The sequence below is a fragment of the Thermobia domestica genome, chromosome 7 (genome assembly GCF_964235325.1).
Source record: "Thermobia domestica chromosome 7, izTheDome1.hap1.1, whole genome shotgun sequence".
Taxonomy (NCBI): Eukaryota; Metazoa; Arthropoda; class Insecta; order Zygentoma; family Lepismatidae; genus Thermobia; species Thermobia domestica.
In genome coordinates, this window is record NC_137460.1 from 61,958,668 (window position 1) to 61,981,312 (window position 22,645).

The 22,645-nt window shown below is 36.1% G+C and overlaps 1 protein-coding gene across 1 annotated transcript in view; it reads right to left on the reverse strand.

Moving 5' to 3' along the window:
• Positions 1-22,645, reverse strand: part of LOC145690159 (nose resistant to fluoxetine protein 6-like) — a 120,381-nt gene that overhangs the window by 47,288 nt on the left and 50,448 nt on the right. The window contains exons 3-4 of the mRNA XM_081764770.1: positions 8,639-8,820; positions 4,989-5,197 (exon numbers count right to left, since the gene is read on the reverse strand). Of these exons, the coding sequence (XP_081620896.1) occupies positions 4,989-5,197; positions 8,639-8,820 (391 nt within the window). The remainder of the gene's footprint in view (positions 1-4,988; positions 5,198-8,638; positions 8,821-22,645) is intronic.

Consider the following 22,645-nt stretch of genomic DNA (forward strand, 5'->3'; position numbering starts at 1 on the left):
CACAATGTCACAAAATTGAACGTAATTTCATGCATTAAGAAGGAAAAACAACAGTTAGCAGCATATTACAATCTACTTTTGAGTGACATGCGTTTTTCTTCATGTAGGAAAACAACGGATGGCAGAATATCCATTATTTCGCCACTACTACACGGGACGTATAGGTGTACGTCGAACATCCTTTAGAAGCACTATAAAGATCCATACACATGTACACTCATGTCTAAAATGGTTGTCGCATATCTATAACTGTCTTCTTCTAAGAATATAATTTGATAATGATTTTGCAGGGTACATTTAAGACTGATAGTGTGTGTATAATCGGGAAGTGTATTTTTGTGGTAAATTTCATACGAAAAGAATTATAAATACGAAAATTAGAATGAGTGAAACACAATGTTCCTAAATGGACAAGAAACGTTTGTTTTCGTTTAGTGTTCTCATTTACTGCTCTTTTGACATGAAATTTGCCACATACATGTCTTTGTCAATTATACAAATACTAACATTATAAGAAATACCGGGCGAATTTGTTATCAAATTATATTCCTACAAAAAACACATTTATAGACATGCGACAATAATTTTGGACATGAGTGTACGTCAAACCGGCTTGAACGGTTAAAGGTAAGATGCTACAAGAATATCATTGAGCATTTTCTAGTGATATAGAATGTTTTAAATTAAATCACAGAAGATAGGTAGGTGCATTCTAATAGAATTAGTATCAAATAATAAAAAAAAAAAAAATGTCATGTTATGTTTCTATTTCAACTTGGATATAGTAGCTAGTACTTTAACAAGTGAAACAGTAGTTGTAACTTTTGTTTAAAAATAGTTGTTACACAGGGATCCGAACATCAAATGACATGTTTCAGTTTTACGTCCGTCGATTATGCCGGCTACGCTAAAAGACACCTGATGAGAAATGAATGCAATGGTGGAATGAATAAGGGGGAGGAAACGGGAGAACCCGAGAAAACCTACGCACACGGTATTTGTCCATCACACAGTCCACTTGCCGCGAGCTGAGATCGAACCAGGGACCCAACGCACCAGAGGTGAACGCTCTACCACTAAGCTACCGCGATCCCGGATCTGAACCTATCTGAACTGACTCTTGTACCACGAGTATTACGGTAAAACTAAAGCGATTGCTTGATGAAGTCAAGAAGCTTGTGCTGAATACGTATATTGGTTTTTGAGGATTTTTAAAGAAAAATATTATTGTTTTAAAAGAATATATATATTCCTACTTAATCCAGACTTTCCAGAAAGTATGTGTTCAGAACTTCTTTTTATGTAACAGTGGGAGTTATGTATTATAGTTTTAATTGCGGAAAAGTATGAATGTTTATTTATTTATTGCTGCAGCTTCAGCGGTCCTGTATGATTCGCTGACACGTTGCACATATTCAGTGAGATAGTGTTTTATAACCTTGTTTGTCACAGTCGCCCAAGAGACAACGTCGATATTTTGTAAACTCATATACAAGCAGTGAAGTTAACGATTCTCTCGGAACACATCTTGAGGTTCTGTTGATCGATAACGTAACGTAACGTACATAACATCTGTTTGTGACAAGTGGAGACTTCATAGTAAAACTGGTTTTCCAAGGTTACAGATGTGAAATTCCGAAATGGTATTGGTTTCTGTGTTCTGGCACGAAACAGAGAGTGAAAACAAGTTTAATGAAAAGCTCTATATATTCTAGTGGTTTTAAAGTCAAACAGCTTTGAGCAATTCTCACATACGTACGTGGTTCATTGGTTTCTCTTTCCTTCCAAAGGATTAAATAAGTGTTTTTACTATGCTTCTTTTTTAAAGGATACGTAACCCACTTTTAATCTTATAACGAATGCCGACATCGTGTATCAAGGTGTTCGGCACGTTTATTGTATTGTATGTAGACAGGGTTGTAACACAACACATATTTTAATATGGACATATTAAAGTATATGGTGGACTGCAGTTCGTCTACCGAACGGGAAACGAATAGGTAAAATACAGTGGCAATAAAAACAGTACTTAAGGGTCTTCACTACAGCGAAATTAAACTACCGCTAATTTTACAATTTTTCTGTAATATTTTCAAAACAAATAAAAAATATTCGAAAAGCATAAAATTAGTGAAGTAGACAATACGATTTTGCATGTGATATCTTTACCACAATTCGCTTATCTGCTTTTGGTGTGCCTCTATTTAGAGAACCTGCAAAAACTGCTAAATCTATCGACAGTTGCAAATCGAAAGCAGATAGAAGAGTTTTGAAGATATTATAGAAACACACTAAAATTAGCGGTAGCTTAATTTCGCTGTAGAGAAGACCCTTAATATCTAACATTTAGAATAATTGTTTGATCTATATTTTGTTTTTGTTTTTTTTCCTATAGAACACTTTGCAATATGTTATGTTCCTGATAATATAATAAATGTTTTCATATAATGTAGATTTATTTTATTTATATCCGTTCCATTTCATAAAATGTTATGCCATTATGAAATTAGATTACTATTAACTTCAACCATTCGTATTAAATTATTATAAATTTCATAGTTACGGTACTAGGTTACATTGTTCGAAATGTCTCGTTTCTATTGATTCAATTTTTTGTCGTAATAAATAACTCAGTTATACTGTCTTCATATATATAAGTCAGTGCCACATTCTTAATATTTTCTGATGCACCCTTAGCATGAAAGAATTTAGAAAATAACTTTTTTTTTTTAAGATAAAGGGAAACTTAAGAATCCATCAACTTTTTGTCATTCTTTACCAGCTTAAACTTTTGATTCATTTTTAATTTTCGAATTGGCAACATTACAGTTTATCGTTCTTTTTCAGAAAATCTCCATACAGTAAAAATATAATAAAAATAACGTTTTTATTTTTAAAGCTACTCTGCATAACTTACTGTAACCAATCTTTATAAAATTTCAAGATTTTGTGTTGTAACTTTTCTTCCATCAGCTTTTAAACAAAAGGGTTTGTGGAATTCAATCATAGATCTATTATCTATATCTATATATATCCATAAGAACCTGTGGGAGAAAGTGCATAGTTTCAGAGCTATGGCTGTTCAAAATTGTCGAAAAACTAAATTTCAGCACATGCTATTTCGAATTCGAGAAATCTTGGAGTGGCGGTCCATATTACCGTAAAGGGAGTCATACATATGTAATCCAAAACGCATATTTCATCAATGTGCATTCGATGTGCATGGGATTATCTACAGCGTATAATTCCCAAATGTGTTTTGAACAGAATTCTCAGATATCCACTGATTTCAAAATGGGTCCAAAATAGGCAAAAGGCAAGCCTTGACAACAGCGGCTGCAGAATACTTCGATAGAAGTCGAAAGTGTTAGGAATCGCAAGCATCACAATTCCGTGTGCTGTGATGTTTTGTATTATTATTATTATTATTATTATTATTATTATTATTATTATTATTATTATTATTATTATTATTATTATTATTATTATTATTATTATTATTATTATGTATTCTGCCTTTCAGCAGGTCCTGGGACTAATGAGGACTTTTTTTTTCAATTTTAGATTTGGGCCTGGAAATGTTTCTTTCACTTTTCTCGATCTTCAGCTTCATCTTTTAACTTCCAATATTTTCTCCTATCTTTCAAATCATCGAGCAGCTGTGTTCTTCTTCTTCCTATTCCTCGCTTTTCTTTCATCTTTCCTTCTATGGCGGTGTGAAGAAGTCAATTTCTTCACAAGATGTGTCCAATCCAATTGGCCTTTCTACGAAGGATGGTGGCTAGAAGTGTCCTCTTCTCTACTATTCGTTTTAAAATATCTTCGTGTGTTGCTCTTTCTGTCCATTTTATCTTCTCCATCTTCCTCCAACACCACATTTCGAAGCTCTCTAAATATTTATTCTCTAACTTCCGTAATGTCCAAGTCTCTGCACCATACAGACCAATGCTCCATATATAGCACTTGACCAACTTCTTCGTATGTCCAATATTAAGCCTGCTAGTTAAGAGTGATCTTTTCTTGTTGAATGCTTCTTTAGCTATGGCAATTCTTGACCTGATCTCTTTGCTGCAGTAATCGTCTCTCGTCAAAATACTTTTCCAGATACTTGAAATTATCGACATCAAGTTATCTTTGTTCTACTCTGATCCGTAGGGGCGTGTTTCCACGGGATATTCTCATGACTTTCGACTTTTCGATGTTAATTTCCATTCCATACAGTTTTCCAGTGTCAACTAATTTGTCAATCATCTCCTATAGTGCTCCTCACGCTTAAAATGAAAACAAACATGAAATATTCCGTGGTAAAATATATCGCAGCACGTGTTATTCCGAACGCGATTAATCGTGGAGCTGACAGTCCCGAACACTTCCGACTTCCCGTCGAAGCATTTCGTGTACATTGTTGTCAAGGTTTGTCTTTTGCCTACTTTGAACCAATCTCGAAATCAGAGCATTTCTGACAATTCTGTTGAGAACATCTCTGGGAATTATATCCTGTAGATAATCCGTTACTCACTCATTGTATGTTGATGAAATATGCATTTTTGGATTGCGTATGTATGACTTCCTTTAAGCTAATATGCCCTGCCACATTACGGCTTCTCAAATTCGAAATATCACGTGTTGAAATTCAGCTTTTCGACGATTTTGGATAGCTCTAACTCTGAAACTATGCACTTTTCCCCACAGTTCCATATGAATCTTTTCAATTATTTTGATGTAAGGAACCACCTCTTACAGTTTGTCGTTATAGTTCATTAACACCCTGTATGTGTACAGCGTGTTAATGAACTATATACCGACAAACTGTAAGAAGTGGTTCCTTACATCAAAATAATTGATAAGTTTTATATGGGACTATGGGGAAAAGTGCATAGTTATTCTGGTGCATATATATTCTAGTCTTCCTTTATTAGCTCGGATTGAGGTAAATGAAAGAATGTGACTTTTATTTAAAAATAAATGGAAATATATTGTATAATTACCATTTTCTTCTGTATCTTTATTTGGTTTCTCCTTATTTACTGTTTTAACATCTTGAGATTTAAGTTCTCCATCAAATTGGTCAATATTCTGGAAACACACAAGCTGCTTAATATAAAGAACTAACTGCTGATTATTCTTCTTGGAGCGTAAGTGAAGATCAACTATCGTTCCTATTAACATTAACATAAGCGTTATAGCTGTCATAAACCTGCAAGAAAAGGATGAAATTTAATATTATTAGCTATTACAATAAGGAACATATTAAACGTTGCTTACAGCAGGCTCCAGAAGAAGCAGTAGGTTACCGTGAACACAAAACTGCTAAGAAACCATTGCCTAAGAAGAGATTGTATCATGAGGGACGTCCTAGAGGGTATAGTGGCGGGAAAGAGAGGGAGGGGGCGAAAGAGACTACAATTAATGGATGATATTAAAACAGAAAGATCATACGCGAAGACGAAAAGGTTAGCGGAGGACCGTGGAGCATGGAAGCTTCTCAGCTGCGGCAAGTCACCTGCCAATAAAGGCAGAATACCTATGATGATGATGATGATGATGAGCTATTACAAGCTATTGCTTCCTTATAATAGGATTTTTTAAAAACTCTAACGTCCCATGGTTATGCCCCTTAGGTTAAAGGAACAATTGAGTAATGAGAGTGAATTATTGTGAAATTAAATGTTTGTGCTCTCCCAAGAGAAACCGAAATAGGGACAACGTTCACACTTGATAGCAACTAGGGCTGCAGAAAGCACTTTACAATAGGTATTACAATTAAATTTAACATTGTTCTGGTACACTATAAAAAAAATCATTGATAAATTTACAAAAAACGGTGGCAATATATTTGCCAAATCTTTATGTAAAGTAAAATTACTAATATGAAACGGTGTAAAATTACATTTTTATCAATAAAAATATATTTTCTTCTAAATTTACTGTATATTTGTAAAAAAAAAAAAAAAAAAAAACAGCAAATTTTGTAATTTAATCTAAGGAAATGTATATCAACTTACAAAATAAAGGGTAAATTATTTTACATTGATATTTGGCAATTTAATTAGAGATTTTTTTCAGTAGTGTAATACTACGACTACAAAATTACAAAGAAATAGGCACTTAGACAAGTAGCAATGACACGTTGAGGAGTTTGGATTGTATGGTGTGATATTTTCTAAATTTATAGCAAAACCAGAAGTAGTAGTAGGTTTTATACCACTTCCGATTTTTGTAAAGAGATTTGAGTGGAGATGGAAATACAATCTTGGGACGCTTAATTGATAATAGAAAACCACTGCCCGCTATCTGTTGTGTTACAATTTTTACTCTATAGCTATAGAGATCAACGTTGAAACCGGAAATGGTTGATTTCTGCCACTACTGGTTTCGGGGAGAGAGCGAAGAGGATAAAGATATGGTACATATTCTTAGAATGCTAAATCAATTAGAAAATATCGCTTCTCACAATCTCTTTATCGTTTCTTGATGTATGTAGATCAATATTAAAACCGGAAACTACAGTGGATTTCTATGACTTCCGGTTTTAGTAGAGTTAAGAATGGAGATGAACTGTATTCGTGGGACAGTTTATCCATTGCACAAAACTGTTTATACCACTGGGTCTGCTCTATAGTAATCAACATGAAAATGGAAATAGTTTATTTTTATCATTTCTGGTAGATGAATCTCTTCCATCAGCGAAATAGATCTCTTGGTAAACTTTTGACCAACTACATCCTGGTCGAAATTCATGGTGATCCATCAAATAAGTCTTGAGATTTTGTGTCTCCCGCACCAGATATACACGGAGAGATTGGGTAAATATATAAAGGAGTTTTGGTTGGTAAACCAGACAGGGTAAATAAATAGAAAGGAGTTTTGGTTGGTAAACCAGACAGGATAAATATATAAAGGAGTTTTGGTTGGTAAGCCAAAGTAGTTTTGTTTGATAAACCAGACAGGGTAAATAAATATAAAGGAGTTTTGGTTGGTAAACCAGACAGGGTAAATATATAAAAAGGAGTTTTACATGGTAAAATAGGCAGGGTAAATAAATATAAAGGAGTTTTGGTTGGCAAACCAGACAGGGTAAATAAATAGAAAGGAGTTTTGATTGGTAAACCAGACAGGATAAATATATAAAGGAGTTTTGGTTGGTAAACCATAAAGTAGTGTTGTTTGATAAACCAGACAGGGTAAATAAATATAAAGGAGTTTTGGTTGGTAAACCAGACAGGGTAAATATATAAAAAGGAGTTATACATGGTAAAATGGGAAGGATAAATAAATATAAAGGAGTTTTGGTTGGTAAACCAGACAAGGTAAATATATAAAGGAGTTTTGGTTGGTAAACCAGACAGGGTAAATATATAAAAAGGAGTTATACATGGTAAAATAGGAAGGATAAATAAATATAAAGGAGTTTTGGTTGGTAAACCAGACAAGGTAAATATATAAAGGAGTTTTGGTTGATAAACCAGATACTGTAAATGAATATAAAAAAGTTTTGGTTGGTAAACTAGGCAGGGTAAATATATAATAAGAAGTTTTAGATGGTAAAATAGGCAGGGTAAATAAATATAATGGAGTTTTGGTTGGTAAACCAGACAGGACAAATATATAAAGGAGTTTCGGTTGGTAAGCCATAAAGTAGTTTTGTTTGATAAACCAGACAGGGTAAATAAATATAAAGGAGTTTTGGTTGGTAAACCAAACAGGGTAAATATATAAAAAGGAGTTTTACATGGTAAAATAGGCAGGGTAAATAAATATAAAGGAGTTTTGGTTGGTAAACCAGACAGGGTAAATAAATAGAAAGGAGTTTTGGTTGGTAAACCAGACAGGATAAATATATAAAGGAGTTTCGGTTGGTAAGCCATAAAGTAGTTTTGTTTGATAAACCAGACAGGGTAAATAAATATAAAGGAGTTTTGGTTCGTAAACCAGACAGGGTAAATATATAAAAAGGAGTTTTACATGGTAAAATAGGCAGGGTAAATAAATATAAAGGAGTTTTGGTTGGTAAACCAGACAGGGTAAATATATAAAAGAGTTTTGGTTGATAAGTGGAAAAGTATTCATAATAAGCCGAGGTGAACCGATCTCAGAAGATACCGGCGTGCAAAGTTGCGGAACACAGTTCCTGTTGCCAAACCGAGTTTGTTCCTGGCGGGGGTCGGCCACCAAATACAGCGACCTTTGTCAGTCAGACGATGGGCTACTTGCCCATCAAATTTCGTTCAGATCCAGGCAGCTGGAGTAAATAGCTAAACCCCTTATGCTTACGCCAGAATATAAAAATAGAAAAACTAACAAAATATTTATATTCAGCATATTAGACATTATAGAATAAAACGAATTGTTTCATTACAAGTCCATAAATAAAGTAAAACAATATAAGAGTATGTAAGACATCATAAGAGTGAATACGGTGTAATTGTTCATAGCAAAGTGCTATAAAAAAAAACATACAGCACAGAAATCTTCCCATCTCTTTGTTACACTGGAAATAAATTAGTAATCTTCATACTTCTCGAATTACCACTAGAAGTAATTCCTAACATCTCGTTCAAATTCTGTTTAAACTAATTATTCACTAGCAAAAGGGGAAATAGATAAACCTTTAAGGAAAGAAAGAAAAGTAACTTACACGACAATTAAGTATTTAGTATCTCTCCAGAGAGAAAATGTGATACGCAGCGGTCTTACTTCGAGAAATTTAACTGTTCGTGGTAAGCTACCTAAAGTTGACATTGAAATCTCCATAATTTTTTGAACATCTCCGGAATGGCAGTCTTCTGGTAGGCAAACTCCTATATTGACAGGTGTACCCTAGAATGGAAAGTTTTCATAATATTATCATATATATATGGATATACAAGTAAACATTTGTAAGACAAGAGATACGTGGATTTATATTGAACGCTGAAAAAAAAATGACATAAAATGTTAACCAGTGCTTAGTAACAAGATGTGAAACAGATAATGGACCAAAAATATCTCCCATTAATACTCGGTTTCGATAACACCAATCTCGTTTCTGTACTATGTAGACTGCGTGGTATGGTGACAAGACGTACTGCAGATGGCGGCAGAAGAGAGGTCACGGCAGAGATACATAGCAACACTGAACATTGTGAATCAAACAGGTTACATGGACTGTGGTGAATATGGGTAGAAAAGATAAAAATAGTTTCGAACATCGGCAATTGGTGAAATATCATCATGCGAAAGGGTGTAAATACGCTGAAATAGCTGTAATATTACGCATCCCCAAGAGTACGGTTGGAGACATTGTCAGGAGGTATAAAAATAGAATCCATACCAGAAATTGGACGGCCCAGGAAATTGTCAGATAGGGACGAATGTGCTATTCTTCGCAAAATTAAGAACAACCACAGGCTAAGTGCAGTGAGTATTGCGGCATCCCTAAACTCTGAGTTAGGCAAGAACGTTATCGCAGAAACAGTCCTCAGAGTGTTGATATATTCCGTGTTTCATGGTAGGATACCAAGTAAGAAACTGTATGTAACAGTCAATAGAAGAAAAGATTTAATTTCGCACGAGAAAATGTGGTAAGTCGGCAGACTAGTGGAAGAACGTCTGAGCCAAATATCTCAAATTTACTTTCGTCCATGAATATTGAATGTTAACCTCCTATCAGTGTTCTGTAATAAATTTCTTTACCAGAATATTGCAAGAGTTATGACTCTTCATTGTATTATTTCCTTTTCAAAACACATTCTCTTAAATTTTGTTAGTCAAGTTTAAAAGTAATTTGAATAAAATGAAATGAGTATTTAGATTTTACGCCTCACAGTTATGCTGAGTAGGCTAAATCAGTGGTTCTCAACTGGTGTGTCGCTCAGTCTTATGGGATGGGTCGCGAAATATTTGAATTTAAAAATATTGAAGCATTTAATAATTAGCTACAAAATCAATTTTGAGACTTGATCATTCAACGTTTCCAGCGACAAAAACAATGCACAGTTATACATACAGTTGGTACGTTATAGAAACTGGAACTATTTTAACTTACATTAGTATTAATAAAAAAAATTAAACAAGTGTGTCTCGATTACCTATGTTGCCAGTTAAAAATGGTTGGAAACTACTGGACTAAAGGAGACTACCATAAAACTCGTTTGCCGCGAGTTGAGATCGAACCAGGGACCCATGCACCAGAAAAATGAAATGAAATCTTTAAGTTTTATGTCCCACGGTTATGCCGGTTAGGCTAAAGGAGACGGTGATGATGAGAAATAAATGAAATGGTGGAATGAAGAAAGTGGGAGGAAACGGGAAAACCCCGAGAAAACCCACGAGTACGGTGTTTGTCCACCACAAAGTCTACACGGCGCGAGCTGGGATCGAACGAGGGACCCCAAGCACCGGAGACCCATACACCAGAGTTGAACATTGTATCACATCTTTTTTAAACTTCTTGATTCTTCGTTTACACTTTATCAACTGTTCAGGATTTACCGGACTCCACAGGGACACAAGTACACAAGGGTCGGGGAGAGTTAAAATTGCTAAGGTTCTCCCACTGGATATACGGAGGCCTCCGCAGCCCATATAAAAACAACTTAATATCATAATAAAGGATGTCCCATAAAGAGCACAACTTTTGAAATGCCCTCCATTTCTGTTCTAGTTAATTGGCAGCGCTGAACGTTACGCTGTTGTCTTTGTGGTTAGTAGTCTTGGAGCACCAAAGGTGCATGATCGTCATCTGTTTTCTATACGGGTAGGAATAGAGCGCTTCATGACAAAACAACATGTTGTCATAGTGAAAACTGACTACAAATGTGCTGAATGTTGCGCAGAGAATACTCGCAAATTACGTGGGACAACGTAATGCACTGAATAAGTCTACTGTGATCACATAATATGGGAAAACCCTTTATTTTTCAGAAGCTCAGTATATGGTAATACCAGTTGGTGGGATTTCAAGAAACAACAGCATAGTATAAAGGTAAAAAACAAAAGAAAGAAAAAAAGAAAAAGAAAGTTGTGTCGCTTTTTCACTCACCACCTTCGAACATCGATGTTACCTAAGACGTATCTGGAAGATCAAAAATAGTTCCCATCAGCAACGACGAGCTTCTGCCAACGTTCTGGAAGGCCATGGATTCCATCGCGAAAGAACTTGGTGGGTCGTGAAGCAAAGAAGGTATCAAGTGCATTTTGCACCTCTACTAGGGATTTGAAATGGCGTCCTCTAAACTGATTGTCCAAGGAATGGAACAGGTGATAATCGGATCGTGCAATGTTCGGGGCGTATAGTGGATGCAATAATGTTTCCCATCCAAGGTATCGCAGGTCATCTAGCCACGTAGGGCTTAGCGTTGTTCTGTAACAGGAGGACCCCTTTGTGATTCAGAAGCGCTGGCTCCAAAGTTTTGAGTTTTTCTTGAATATGCCTCAGCTGCTGACAGTACACGGTTACATTGATTCTCTGATCGGCTGGTAGCAGTTCCCGATGCACTATGCCGGGAGCAATCCAGTAAACACACAGGTGGACCTTCTTTTAGTGTAGTTCTGGTTTCGGCTGTTTTGGAACCGATTCATGGGATGCTAACTAATAATGACGGTTCCCAAATAGTGCTTCCCAAGTTGATGGAGGTGCTGCCGAATGGTTTCTCCACTCACTCTGAATTGTAGTTCCACTTCCTCACATTTTTGGCCATTGTTCACCTCAATTGCTACCTGAAGATCTTCATTTTGTCATATGTTGGTGTTCCGACACGTGGTGCGTCTTCGAGTATTTCGTCACCGTCCGTAAACTTGTTAAACCACCGCTGCACTATCCGCGTAGTCACGGCACGACATCCTCACCAAAGGCCTGGCATATCTTCCGCCCCTCTGCAGCGGCGTTTGACAACAGTTTGAACTCGTACAGCATATACGCCCTTATGACGCTCTGTAGAGGTTCCATGTTCATTCTATCCTTACGCAAGTGCAAGGTGTAGCTGAACTGCCACAACCAGGTAGTATGTTCGATATACCCACACCAACAATTGACCTTCGTCTTATCTCCATTCGCAATCAACTCACGGTGTGGAACACAAATCTCAAAAAAAAAAAAAAAAAAAAAAAAAAGCGACAGAACTTTATTGGTTATCTTTATATTTACTTTCTTGCGACACCTTGAAATTCCTGCTAGGGTTAGTTTTTTTAAATTATTTTTTTGATTTTTTGGACCATCACCATAATAAGAAATTTACAACTACAAACATGTACCTTTCAAATTTTGTTTTTTCCCTGCCTCTTTTGCTATCGGTACAATTTTCTTTTTTGTTGGTACAAATAGGTACAAAATTCTGAACTAATTAAGATTGGAATTTGAAAATCTCGCGCTACAACTAAATAGATCCCGTATGATTTGTCCTATCCCAGATATTGACTAGCACATCCCGTGAAGGAGTTTAGATTTTACAGTGTATAGAGTAACTTGGGTAAAGATGCTCTTCTTTTTCATTATTACCCATTTTCCACTCGTGCTATTGAGGTGAGGTTGTTGAATTTATGATCAATTAGAAGATTGATGTCTTGTTTGTAATAATATCTCGAAAGACAATTTTATTTCAGTAAATTTAAGAATTTAAATTAAACCATTTACAAAAACCTTCAAGTGGGGCGTCAAGTGGGAAGATACCCCATGTTGAGGAAAGATACCCCAGTTACACAATTTTTCAAAATGTGTTTATAAACATCATAGAAACAGTAAATTATGCCTTTATACTACTAACTAACTAACTAACTCTATGGCCTATGGAACCCGGAGGTTCAATGCCACGTTCACAAAAGCTCTCCACTGACTTCTATCCTTAGTTAACTGCATCCATTTTCTACTTTGTATTCCAATTTCTGCCAGATCCATCTTAATATTGTCCTCCCATCTTTGCCTAGGTCTTCCTAATGGTCGTTTTCCGATTGGGCTTCCAGTCAAGACTTTGAAAGCGTTTCTACTTTCTTCCATTCTAGCTACATGACCCGCCCACCTAAGCCTCCTAGACTTGACGACCCTAATAATGTTGGGTAAACCATATAAATTATGTAGTTCCTCGTTATGAAGTTTCCGCCATTCCCCATTCCCGTTCCTCTTGGGTCCGAATATTCGTCTCAGGATCTTGTTCTCAAATACTTTCAGTCTATTTACTAACTTTAATTTCTACTAACTATCTATCTAATTTTAAAGAAAATTTTCAACAAAATGACAAATCGTCGCTGCGCCTCGAAGAACCGCTACACTGAAAAAAAGGTTTGGTCAAATTGACCAAAAAATAGGTGCTGGTTACCAAATCGTTTGGTCAATATAGCGCCAACCAAACGCTTGGTCATCAGCACGAAATCATTTGGTCACGATTTGTTTGGTTGCAGGAACCTAGTATTTGGTTACCAGTACCAAATATGCGTTTGGTAATTTTGACCAAAGAATAACCAAATAAGTAGGATTTGGTTGGGAATATCAAAACTTTGGTTGAAATGATCCAAATTTGGTTCTTGGAACTAAATAATTTGGTTGTAAATACTAAACCTGCATTTAGTGGATTTGACCAAAACATTTGGTAGAAATTACCAAATACTGTTGATATAAGTACTAAACTGAAAATGCGGTTATCGCAAAAGTCATGAGAACGTTTTTTCTAGCAAATATCGTCACAAAGCAAGAAAGTCTTAAATATGCAAATGTAAAGTTAGTACATGTGAAAATATTACGTGTAGCTTCGATGAAAATATATATCCCGTAATAACTTTTTTAAGGTTTAAACAATTTTTTAAAGTACAAACAAGGAAACTTAAAAGCAAAAAGTCACCAATCGTGTGCACCTCGTGGTACGTTTCCACTTATCTCAAACCATCTGCGTTAAATGATTCCCACCGGCAAAAGCCCTGACGGAACTTCCACAAAATGAAATGAAATCTTTCAGGTTTACGTCCCACACTTATGCTGTGGAGGCTAAAGGAGACGGTGATGATAAGAAACGAATGATATTGTGGAATGAAGAAAGTGGGAGGAAACGGGATAACCCGGATGAAACCCAAGCACACGATGTTTGTCTACCACAACGTTCATTTGATGCGAGCTGGGAGGGAACCAGGGACCCCATGCACCAGAGGTGAACGCTCTACCACTGAACCACCGCGACTCCTCTCCACAAAATAATTCGTTTCACGTACCATATTGTGCCCTTTATGTCAAAGGTGACGGGTGATTAATGGAAGGGATTGATTGCAACAAAAATGGTGGAATGTGAATGTGTGAGGAAACGGGAGAACCTCGAGAAAACTCACGGACACGATAATGTCCATCACAATCTCTCAGGGGCGGAAAGAATTGTGATTTTTTAACAATTACTTCTGATGGCACCCTTGAATTTTACCTATACCAAGTGAGTCGCCCAGTGCAAATCTTTTAGGAGTCAGTAAGAAGTAAATTAGGGAACATATATTTCTTCAATAATTATTTCGAGTGGTGTCCCAAACGTAAACTTATACGCTTTTATTAACGCATTTCTCAGGAAATATCGATCTCATAGGTAAGAATTCCCATATTTGAATTCCATATGAAAAGTTCTTCAAAAGTATGCTTCATATTTCGGATGGCATTTAGTATCTCCCCTAAATCCATCGACGGCTCCGGAGTCGGTAATGTGACTTATAGTGAGCTGTTCTTAATTATCTCGTTTATGTGAATAGCCACCGTCACTGACGCGTCTGCTCCCTACGGACGCACATCGTTTTTAACCCTCGGGCACCTCTGCTACGCTCCTGTCCTGACTCGATTAGATAGCATTCCTGCTTTCTAGTGGCAACCTAGCACAAGTTGGTTCGTGTTTTATGCACCGTAGTTTCTATACCACACGTTCACACTCCATTTATATTCATGACTACATCACAGTTACAAATAACGAATGGTAATCACTACCAAGTGAGCCAGAGTCTACACCAAGTGATCTGGGGAAGAAAGTAAACACTACTTATTTCTTCCGTATATTTTGGATTTTGTGCATCTATAAACTGTGAATGCACCAGCTTATTTTGCAAACTTCTAGTGTTAGTGTCACATGATTTATCCCTTTCCGGAAGTTTCTAGTGGAGGAATAGGAAATGAACCAACCCCTGACGCTATAATTTTGCTCCCTGCCCTAGCGTCGTCAATATAACTTGCCCGCTTCATCTGTATATAAAGGCCTACTTGTTATGCCAAATACACGACCACTAAAATAACCAATACACATTACATTACAATAAAGTAATATATACAAAAAAGTAAGCATACCTCGATTTACATAATGAATCACACACTTCAAGTATTCATTTTGTGCAGCAAAATAGTCAGTTTTATTTGTCACTAACATACGCTCAAAACACTGATAGCTTAAATAAAGATTACCCAGAAGTCAAATCTATACACGTGACTTTGTAAATAAACACTTTGGTCAGGAAAACCAAATCTTTACCAAATCACTTAAGATTTGTTTGGCATAACCAAATTAATCAACCAAATGTTCTGACCAAAAAATATAGTGTTCATGACCAAACAGGTTTGGTCAAAATGACTAAATTTTGGTTAAATTAACCAAAAAAAGTGACCAAATGCTCTGACCAAACAAATTTGGTATTCCTGACCAAGCCCTTTTTTTCAGTGTATGTGACATTTTTGTCGAAAATGAATTATGTCGTGCAAGTAAACCAGAAAGTTGTCAGGAAGCGTACCTTATAATGGCATAAGTTAATATTCCATTGTTTCGCCACAACAATAAAAAAAATATAGATTTAAAATTAACGGCTTCTGGTTCTCATTACGCACGCATTGATTAATGTATACAAATCCTCTATGTGCTTATAAAGGCGCTACGTAAACACAAAAATAGAAATATAATACTGTGTAAGCAAGCTAGAACAATATCCAGTGCATAATACACGCAGAGCCAATTTTAATGTACTTTTCAAGTGTTTCCGTGTATTTGGCAAAATTTTTAGAGTTCGGAATGATTTTTGCTTCTCCTGAAAAGTTGTGGTTTTAAACACATAGCGGTTCTTCGAGGAGCAGCGACGAAATATTCTCCACGTATATTTTCTAAATCCGTTTGTAAACAATGGATAAAAATAAAAGAGAAAAAAATAATTATGGACCTTACATATTATTATCATTTGTTCATTTTTTTCAAGCTTGGATTCTTGCGACCACAATTGATGCAGTGACATGCACTGAACCTACAGTTTAAATCCAAACCACCGTAATCGTTCAAATTTTCCAAGGCGTTCACACCGGGAATCGAACCCGGGACTTCGTGCACCAGAGGGACACGTACTAGCCACTAGATCAGAGGGGAGGACGGCTTTCGTTTAATATTTAAAACACCTGATCCCTGAAAGAGTAATGCATCATCTTATAACAACTTGCTGGCTACAACACTGGTACACCTATGATGATATCTGATCAATTAGTGGAAATGCTCTTCATTTTGCAATGAAGGGATAATTGATTCACCCAGAGATTTACCGTTTCAAAATAATTCATCCAGATAAAGGAAGTTGTGACAAATCAAGCCCCCTCCCCCAAGGATATTTTCTAGTATTTTGAAAAACCCTCATACATATTCAGCTCTCACAAATGGCTTAAAACTTAGTCCATGCACATTGTTTTGAATCAGCTTGGTAGCCAACTAATATCATATATATTATGTGAAGTTCATTCAGTCTAATATTGATCACGTAAGGAGCGAAAAGAAAAAAGTTTATAAATAGAATATTACATCATTGAAAGCAGCTACCAAGCCAAGAGACCAAGCCCTTGCTCCAAACGGAAATAAGAAAAAAGTTTATAAATAGAATATTACATCATTGAAAGCAGCAACCAAGCCAAGAGACCAAGCCCTTGCTCCAAACGGAAATAAGAAAAAAGTTTATAAATAGAATATTACGTCATTGAAAGCAGCAACCAAGCCAAGAGACCAAGCCCTTGCTCTAAACGGAAATAAGAAAAAAGGTTATAAATAGAATATTACATCATTGAAAGCAGCAACCAAGCCAAGAGACCAAGCCCTTGCTCCAAACGGAAATAAGAAAAAAGTTTATAAATAGAATATTACATCATTGAAAGCAGCAACCAAGCCAAGAGACCAAGCCCTTGCTCCAAACGGGAATTTCCTGTTTGCTTCTGAGTGAACAATTAATTACAGGTTATTACAGAACAATTAGTGTTTTATATTCAAATCAAACATTGTTTAAAACATAACGAACGTACAAATCCTTGCAACACGTCATAAACTGGTTGTCCCGAACAGAAATCTTAAACCCTTAGTGGGGCATCTTTGCTTCGATTTCACTGGGGCAACTTTCCCAATTTTGAAGCAAAGACGCCCCAGTCGATCACGTGACATACTCATGCTCACAGAAACATAACAAAGCATATTAGCGTTTGTAAAAAAACTGAAATTCTTAAGCAAGTATGTTTTATTCATGAACTTCTATTTAACTACTCAAGAGTATTACTACGTTCCACTTTCTAAAGTTATAGACACTGAAATAAGAGTAACTTAGCTTTGTGAACAGGCCTGAACAAAAGCAGCCTCTTTCTCCGATGCAACTTCCGCATATATTTACTTAAGACTATGTACCCTTTCACACGCATGGTAAGTGCCATGACCACGAGTCACAGGCCCTGAGCAATTCGAGCAAGGGCGTCTTCACTCAGTGGGGCATCTTTACCCAAGATACTATACAATATTTTGATACGCTTCATTGATCGCAGAAAACCGCTACTCGCTATCTATTACTGTTATACTGTATAACGACCAACATTAAAACCGGAAATGGTTTATTTCTTCCATTTCCCATTTGAATATAGGGTTAAAGAGAAAATAATACCTATTCTTAGAACGCTAAATCGCTCTCCACCTTCAACAAAAACACCCTACTTGTTACATCTTATGGTTTTTGTTTCTTGTAAATCAATATTGAAACCGGAAGTTATGGTTTTTGTTTCTTGTAAATCAATATTGAAACCGGAAGTTATAATGGATTTCTATCACTTCCTGTTTTAGTAGAGAGTTAAGGATGGACGATGAAATGACACCTCGCTATTTACTACCTTTTTTGTTTTAAAATGATCAATTTTAAAGCCGGAAATGATTGATTTCTACAGCTCGATGGATGTATCAGTTGCATCGACAAACTATATCCCTAACAATTGATGTTCTACTTCACAACCATTCAGAACCAAAGCTGAAAATACCACACATAAAGCAAAATGGCAAGAATGGCAAGTAAAACTTCAGGAGTTTGATGCATTAAGTCTGAAACATGCAGTTGAAGAAAAGTAATGTTGAAAATTTAAATAGTGTTTTTATTTCTTACATAAAACAACGTAATATGCAGCATTTTATTCCGATATTGAATTGAAATGTTACCAGGAGGCTAAAAAAGCATGGCAAATGCCACAAATGCGTTTGATGCAAAAAGAGTGTAAAGTCGCTTACACCCTTATTACATCAAACTCCTCGATTGTTTTCAGGTCTGATGTGCGAAAATGAGTTGTGCTAGTTTAATGCTGTTGGGGGCAGAAAATGGTAGAAACCAAAACCATCAACACTCAATACTAAAAATCCTTTTTTTAAAAAAAAATGCCACTTAAAATTAATGACTGCGGAATCTGTTTTGAATTTGCAATATTTTAAATAGCTGCATGACAGAACGGAGAATTATGGTCTGATGAAAATGTTGCTAAAATCCAGGATATGGTTCGAACAGACTCTTAAACAGCTCACCTGTCAGATAGTCAACGGAAGGAGCTAACACGCTATGCCAGCCAATTATTTTTATAAAAATCCATTTCCGTCTCCGGAAGCATCATTACGTCCAGGAAATCCTTTACGGGAGATCACATGGAGTTTTTAGAAATCATGTTAGAATGAAAGAACACAATCCTAATCTGTTTGGTAACAACTTATGATTTGATTAGACTTGTCTTAGACTTTCAAAACTATGTCATAAATAAATCCTATAAAACAGCTATGTCCATCTATAAGCAGAAATGGTCAGGGATATCGAGATTTTTTTTTGTTTTTTTTTTTTTTTTGTTTCTTGTAATCCATTGAATGTCTCAAGAATATGTTCCATCTCACCCGTTAAGAGGCCTCATCACTGCGAAATTAAAATACCGCTAATTTTACAGTAATTATGTGATATCTTCAAATATATAAAAGATAATCGAAAAGTGGAAGAAGATCTCCCTAGACAATATTATTTTGCGTGAGATACCGTTATCACGACTCATTTATCTGCTTTCGATTTCCAGCCATATTGAAAATCGGCATTTATTTTCGCGTTTCTAAATAACTGCAAACGGAAAGCTACTAGGTGACTCGTGATAACGGTACCTCATTCAAAATAACATCGCCTAGGGAGCTCTTGATCCACTTTTCGATCATCGTTTATCTATTTGAAGATATATAATTAATGTAAAATTAGTGGTATTTTAATTTCGCAGTGATAGGGACTCTTAAGTCTCTGTTCAAACCAGAACTGGTAGAAATTGATAACTATTAGTTTCAACGTTTATCGTCGTCACAGAGCAAACAAAGGTAAACAGATAGTGTTTCTTTAAATTGATTCAACTCTCAAGTAAAGATACGATTTTCATCTGCATCTTCCTACTAAAAGTGGTAGAAATTTACTGCTACTTCCGGTTTCAATATTGGTTTTCATAGAGCAAAAATGATAGCAAAAAATTGGCTTTTTGATATGGTTTCAATGTTCCAAGAATAAGTCTCACCTGGAGCTTTATCCCTCTACTCAAACCGATTTTCGGTTTCGACACGGATCGCCATAGTGAAAAATGGTAATAAATAGCGATTAGCAATTTCTTGATATGTACCGCAAGAATCCACCTATGACCTTATTCCTCTTTTAAAACCGGAAGTTATAGTTCTCCTACTTCCGGTTTCAGTATTGAATTCGCATAGTTTAGAAGTCTACCGTAGTTTTCCAACTGTGAAACGAAACTTACTTGTTTCTCAATAAACATAGTTGTCATTATTGGATAAACTCTGACCCAAATGCTGTTGTTGAAGAAAAATGTAATTACGCCCATAGCTAACAGTGTGGTGCAGCATTACATCGACCAATGTGGTAGTTTCTTATCTTCAACAAGACACAATAATAGACGAACGCTATTTAAATATACGTCAAAACTTTGTGTTATGGGAGGGTAATATTCAATAGAATATCCTAGGGACGCGGTGGCTCAGTGGTTGCCCTCCACGCTGGTCTAGTGGCTAGCACGTGCGCCTTTGGTGTATGGGGTTCCGGGTTCATTCCCCGTGGAAGAGCCTTTGGAATTTTAACTGTCCTCGATCTTTCTGTATTCGTGTCCCTGTCGTTTCAAGTTATTGGAAGATGCGAGTTAAACAAGTAAAAAGCAAGTATAATAAGTAGAAATATAGTATTGAGTAGCTAAGCAAGTTAATGAGGCACGTTCTGTGAATCAATTAACTTTAGAAAAGTGGTACAGCGTTCACCTCTAGTGCAAGGGTCCCTGGTTCGATCTCAGCTCGCGCCAAGTGAACGTTTTGGTGGACAAACACCGAGTGCGTGAGTTTCCTCGGAGTTCTCTCGTTTCCTCCCACTTTATTCATTTCATCATTTCATTCATTTCTCATCATCACCGTCTCCTTTAGCCTAGCCGGCATAAACGTGGGACGTAAAACTCAAGGATTTAAATTTCATTTCAATAGAATAGCCTCTAGGAATCATTTTATGTAGGATAGTGCAACTTTATATATTGCTGTAATCTTCGTGAGAAGTTTGATATTAATTTTCCAGAATCATGGATATATATAGTATTAGAAGCCTTAATCTTATATCTTACTTGCTTTTATATTCCTTGTTGTGAAGTTGGCCGAAAGAAAAAGTTACGACATGGCCCAACCCCTTCAATATTCCTCATAGTCTTGAGAACAGAATTCATTATAATTTCAAAAAGAAATTTTCCTGTGATTTCTTTTTTAAAAATTTTAAAAAAAAGTGTCATGTATAAAGCTCCCAGATTCTCAGATTTAAAAATCGGGACAACCTATGAGCATCTATAACAAAAAGCGAGAGACCCTGTTAAAATTTGCAGTATCTTCATAGTTATGGGCATACGTTTCCTGAAATATCAGGATTAATTAATGTAATGTTTCAACACTCACCAAAAGTGAGTGATAGAGAGTAGTCTAAACCTACTAGTTGAGTATCGATGACTAATAAAAGTGGATTTTTTTTTTCAATATCACGAGAACGATATTAATTCACGTTTTGGAGGAAACCGGGACATTTGGGGTTTTAAATCTGTGACTGTGCATGCTAAACTGGGAGTTTGGAATCCCTTGTCTTGTACCAAAGTGTTTATGAAAATGTATTGAGAATGGTGATGTTATATTAGACTCTAATGTTGATAGTATTCAACGACAATACCGTAAAACAGATCTAATTTGTAATTTCTAAAAGGAATACAAAATAAATCAGAAAAGAGTAAAAAGGAAATAAAGATACGCGATTATTCTAAATTTAATTTTACATTGCATAGAAACGATTTCTTTTCGCGTCTCATGCAATTAGCTTGCAATAATTCAACATTAGCCGGAAGCAAACATGCAGATAGAGCAGAATAGAAAAAAAAAACACACAACGAAACTGCAGACATAAGATGGAAACACACTGAAGAGAACGTTCTCATCACAGGCAATTGATTTGCTGAGATAGGGACGCCAGATCCTTCGAACAACGCCGAGCGAACTTACAAATAGAAGCAAGGACTTGTAATACTAAGCCTTTTTCCTCGGTATTTCAAACTCGCAACACCTCTGTGCGCGAGCTACTCCGCTTTGTGTTATTTTGTTATCCAAACATATACGAATCTGAAGAAGAAAATACCTAAAATGATAAAAGGACTATCATAGACTTTTAGGGTACTTCAGATCCTTAGAAGACACCCTCGTGGTCCTCCCAAAAGAGGGAAAATCATCGAAAACTTCGTCCATACCCAAAAGAAGGAAGAGATGATTGCCTAGCTGTCTACGATGCTGGAGTCCAGACTCATAAGTAATCGTCGCCCAGAGTTAATCTACAATCAATCTAGATGCTTGATGGACTAAAAACCTTCCCACCTCATTTTTCGGACTAGTGTCACTTAACAACCTTCAGGAACTGTGTATTAGTGATGTGCTAGTGTGTGTGTTAATACAGACTACTACGAACTGGAATGGTTGGAACCAAAGCCGTAAGTAGTATTCATTTATTGGCAAATCCGAGTCAGTTGCAGTTTCTATACATACATTCTCCATCCTGCTCTCATATCTGAATGTTTCCTTGTAGGCTGTGTTGTTTCCAATCCAACACCAACCCAAAAATCTATCGGGAATTAAATTTCAAATTAGATTCGTTTTAAGAAACAAAGGCACTCGCATTAAAGCCTCACACATTGCCTTTGCTGTGAATGAATATTTCCTTTCTGCTCGCACATTTCCTCCTCGAAACTGTGTACCTTTTCATTCACCCAGAATGCTCTCCCAATAACTTAAAAATGAAGATACGTTCTAGGTTGAAGGTACGGAAACCTCATCTAGACAAGAACGTTTAATGTGCGCTGTGCCCTGAGACC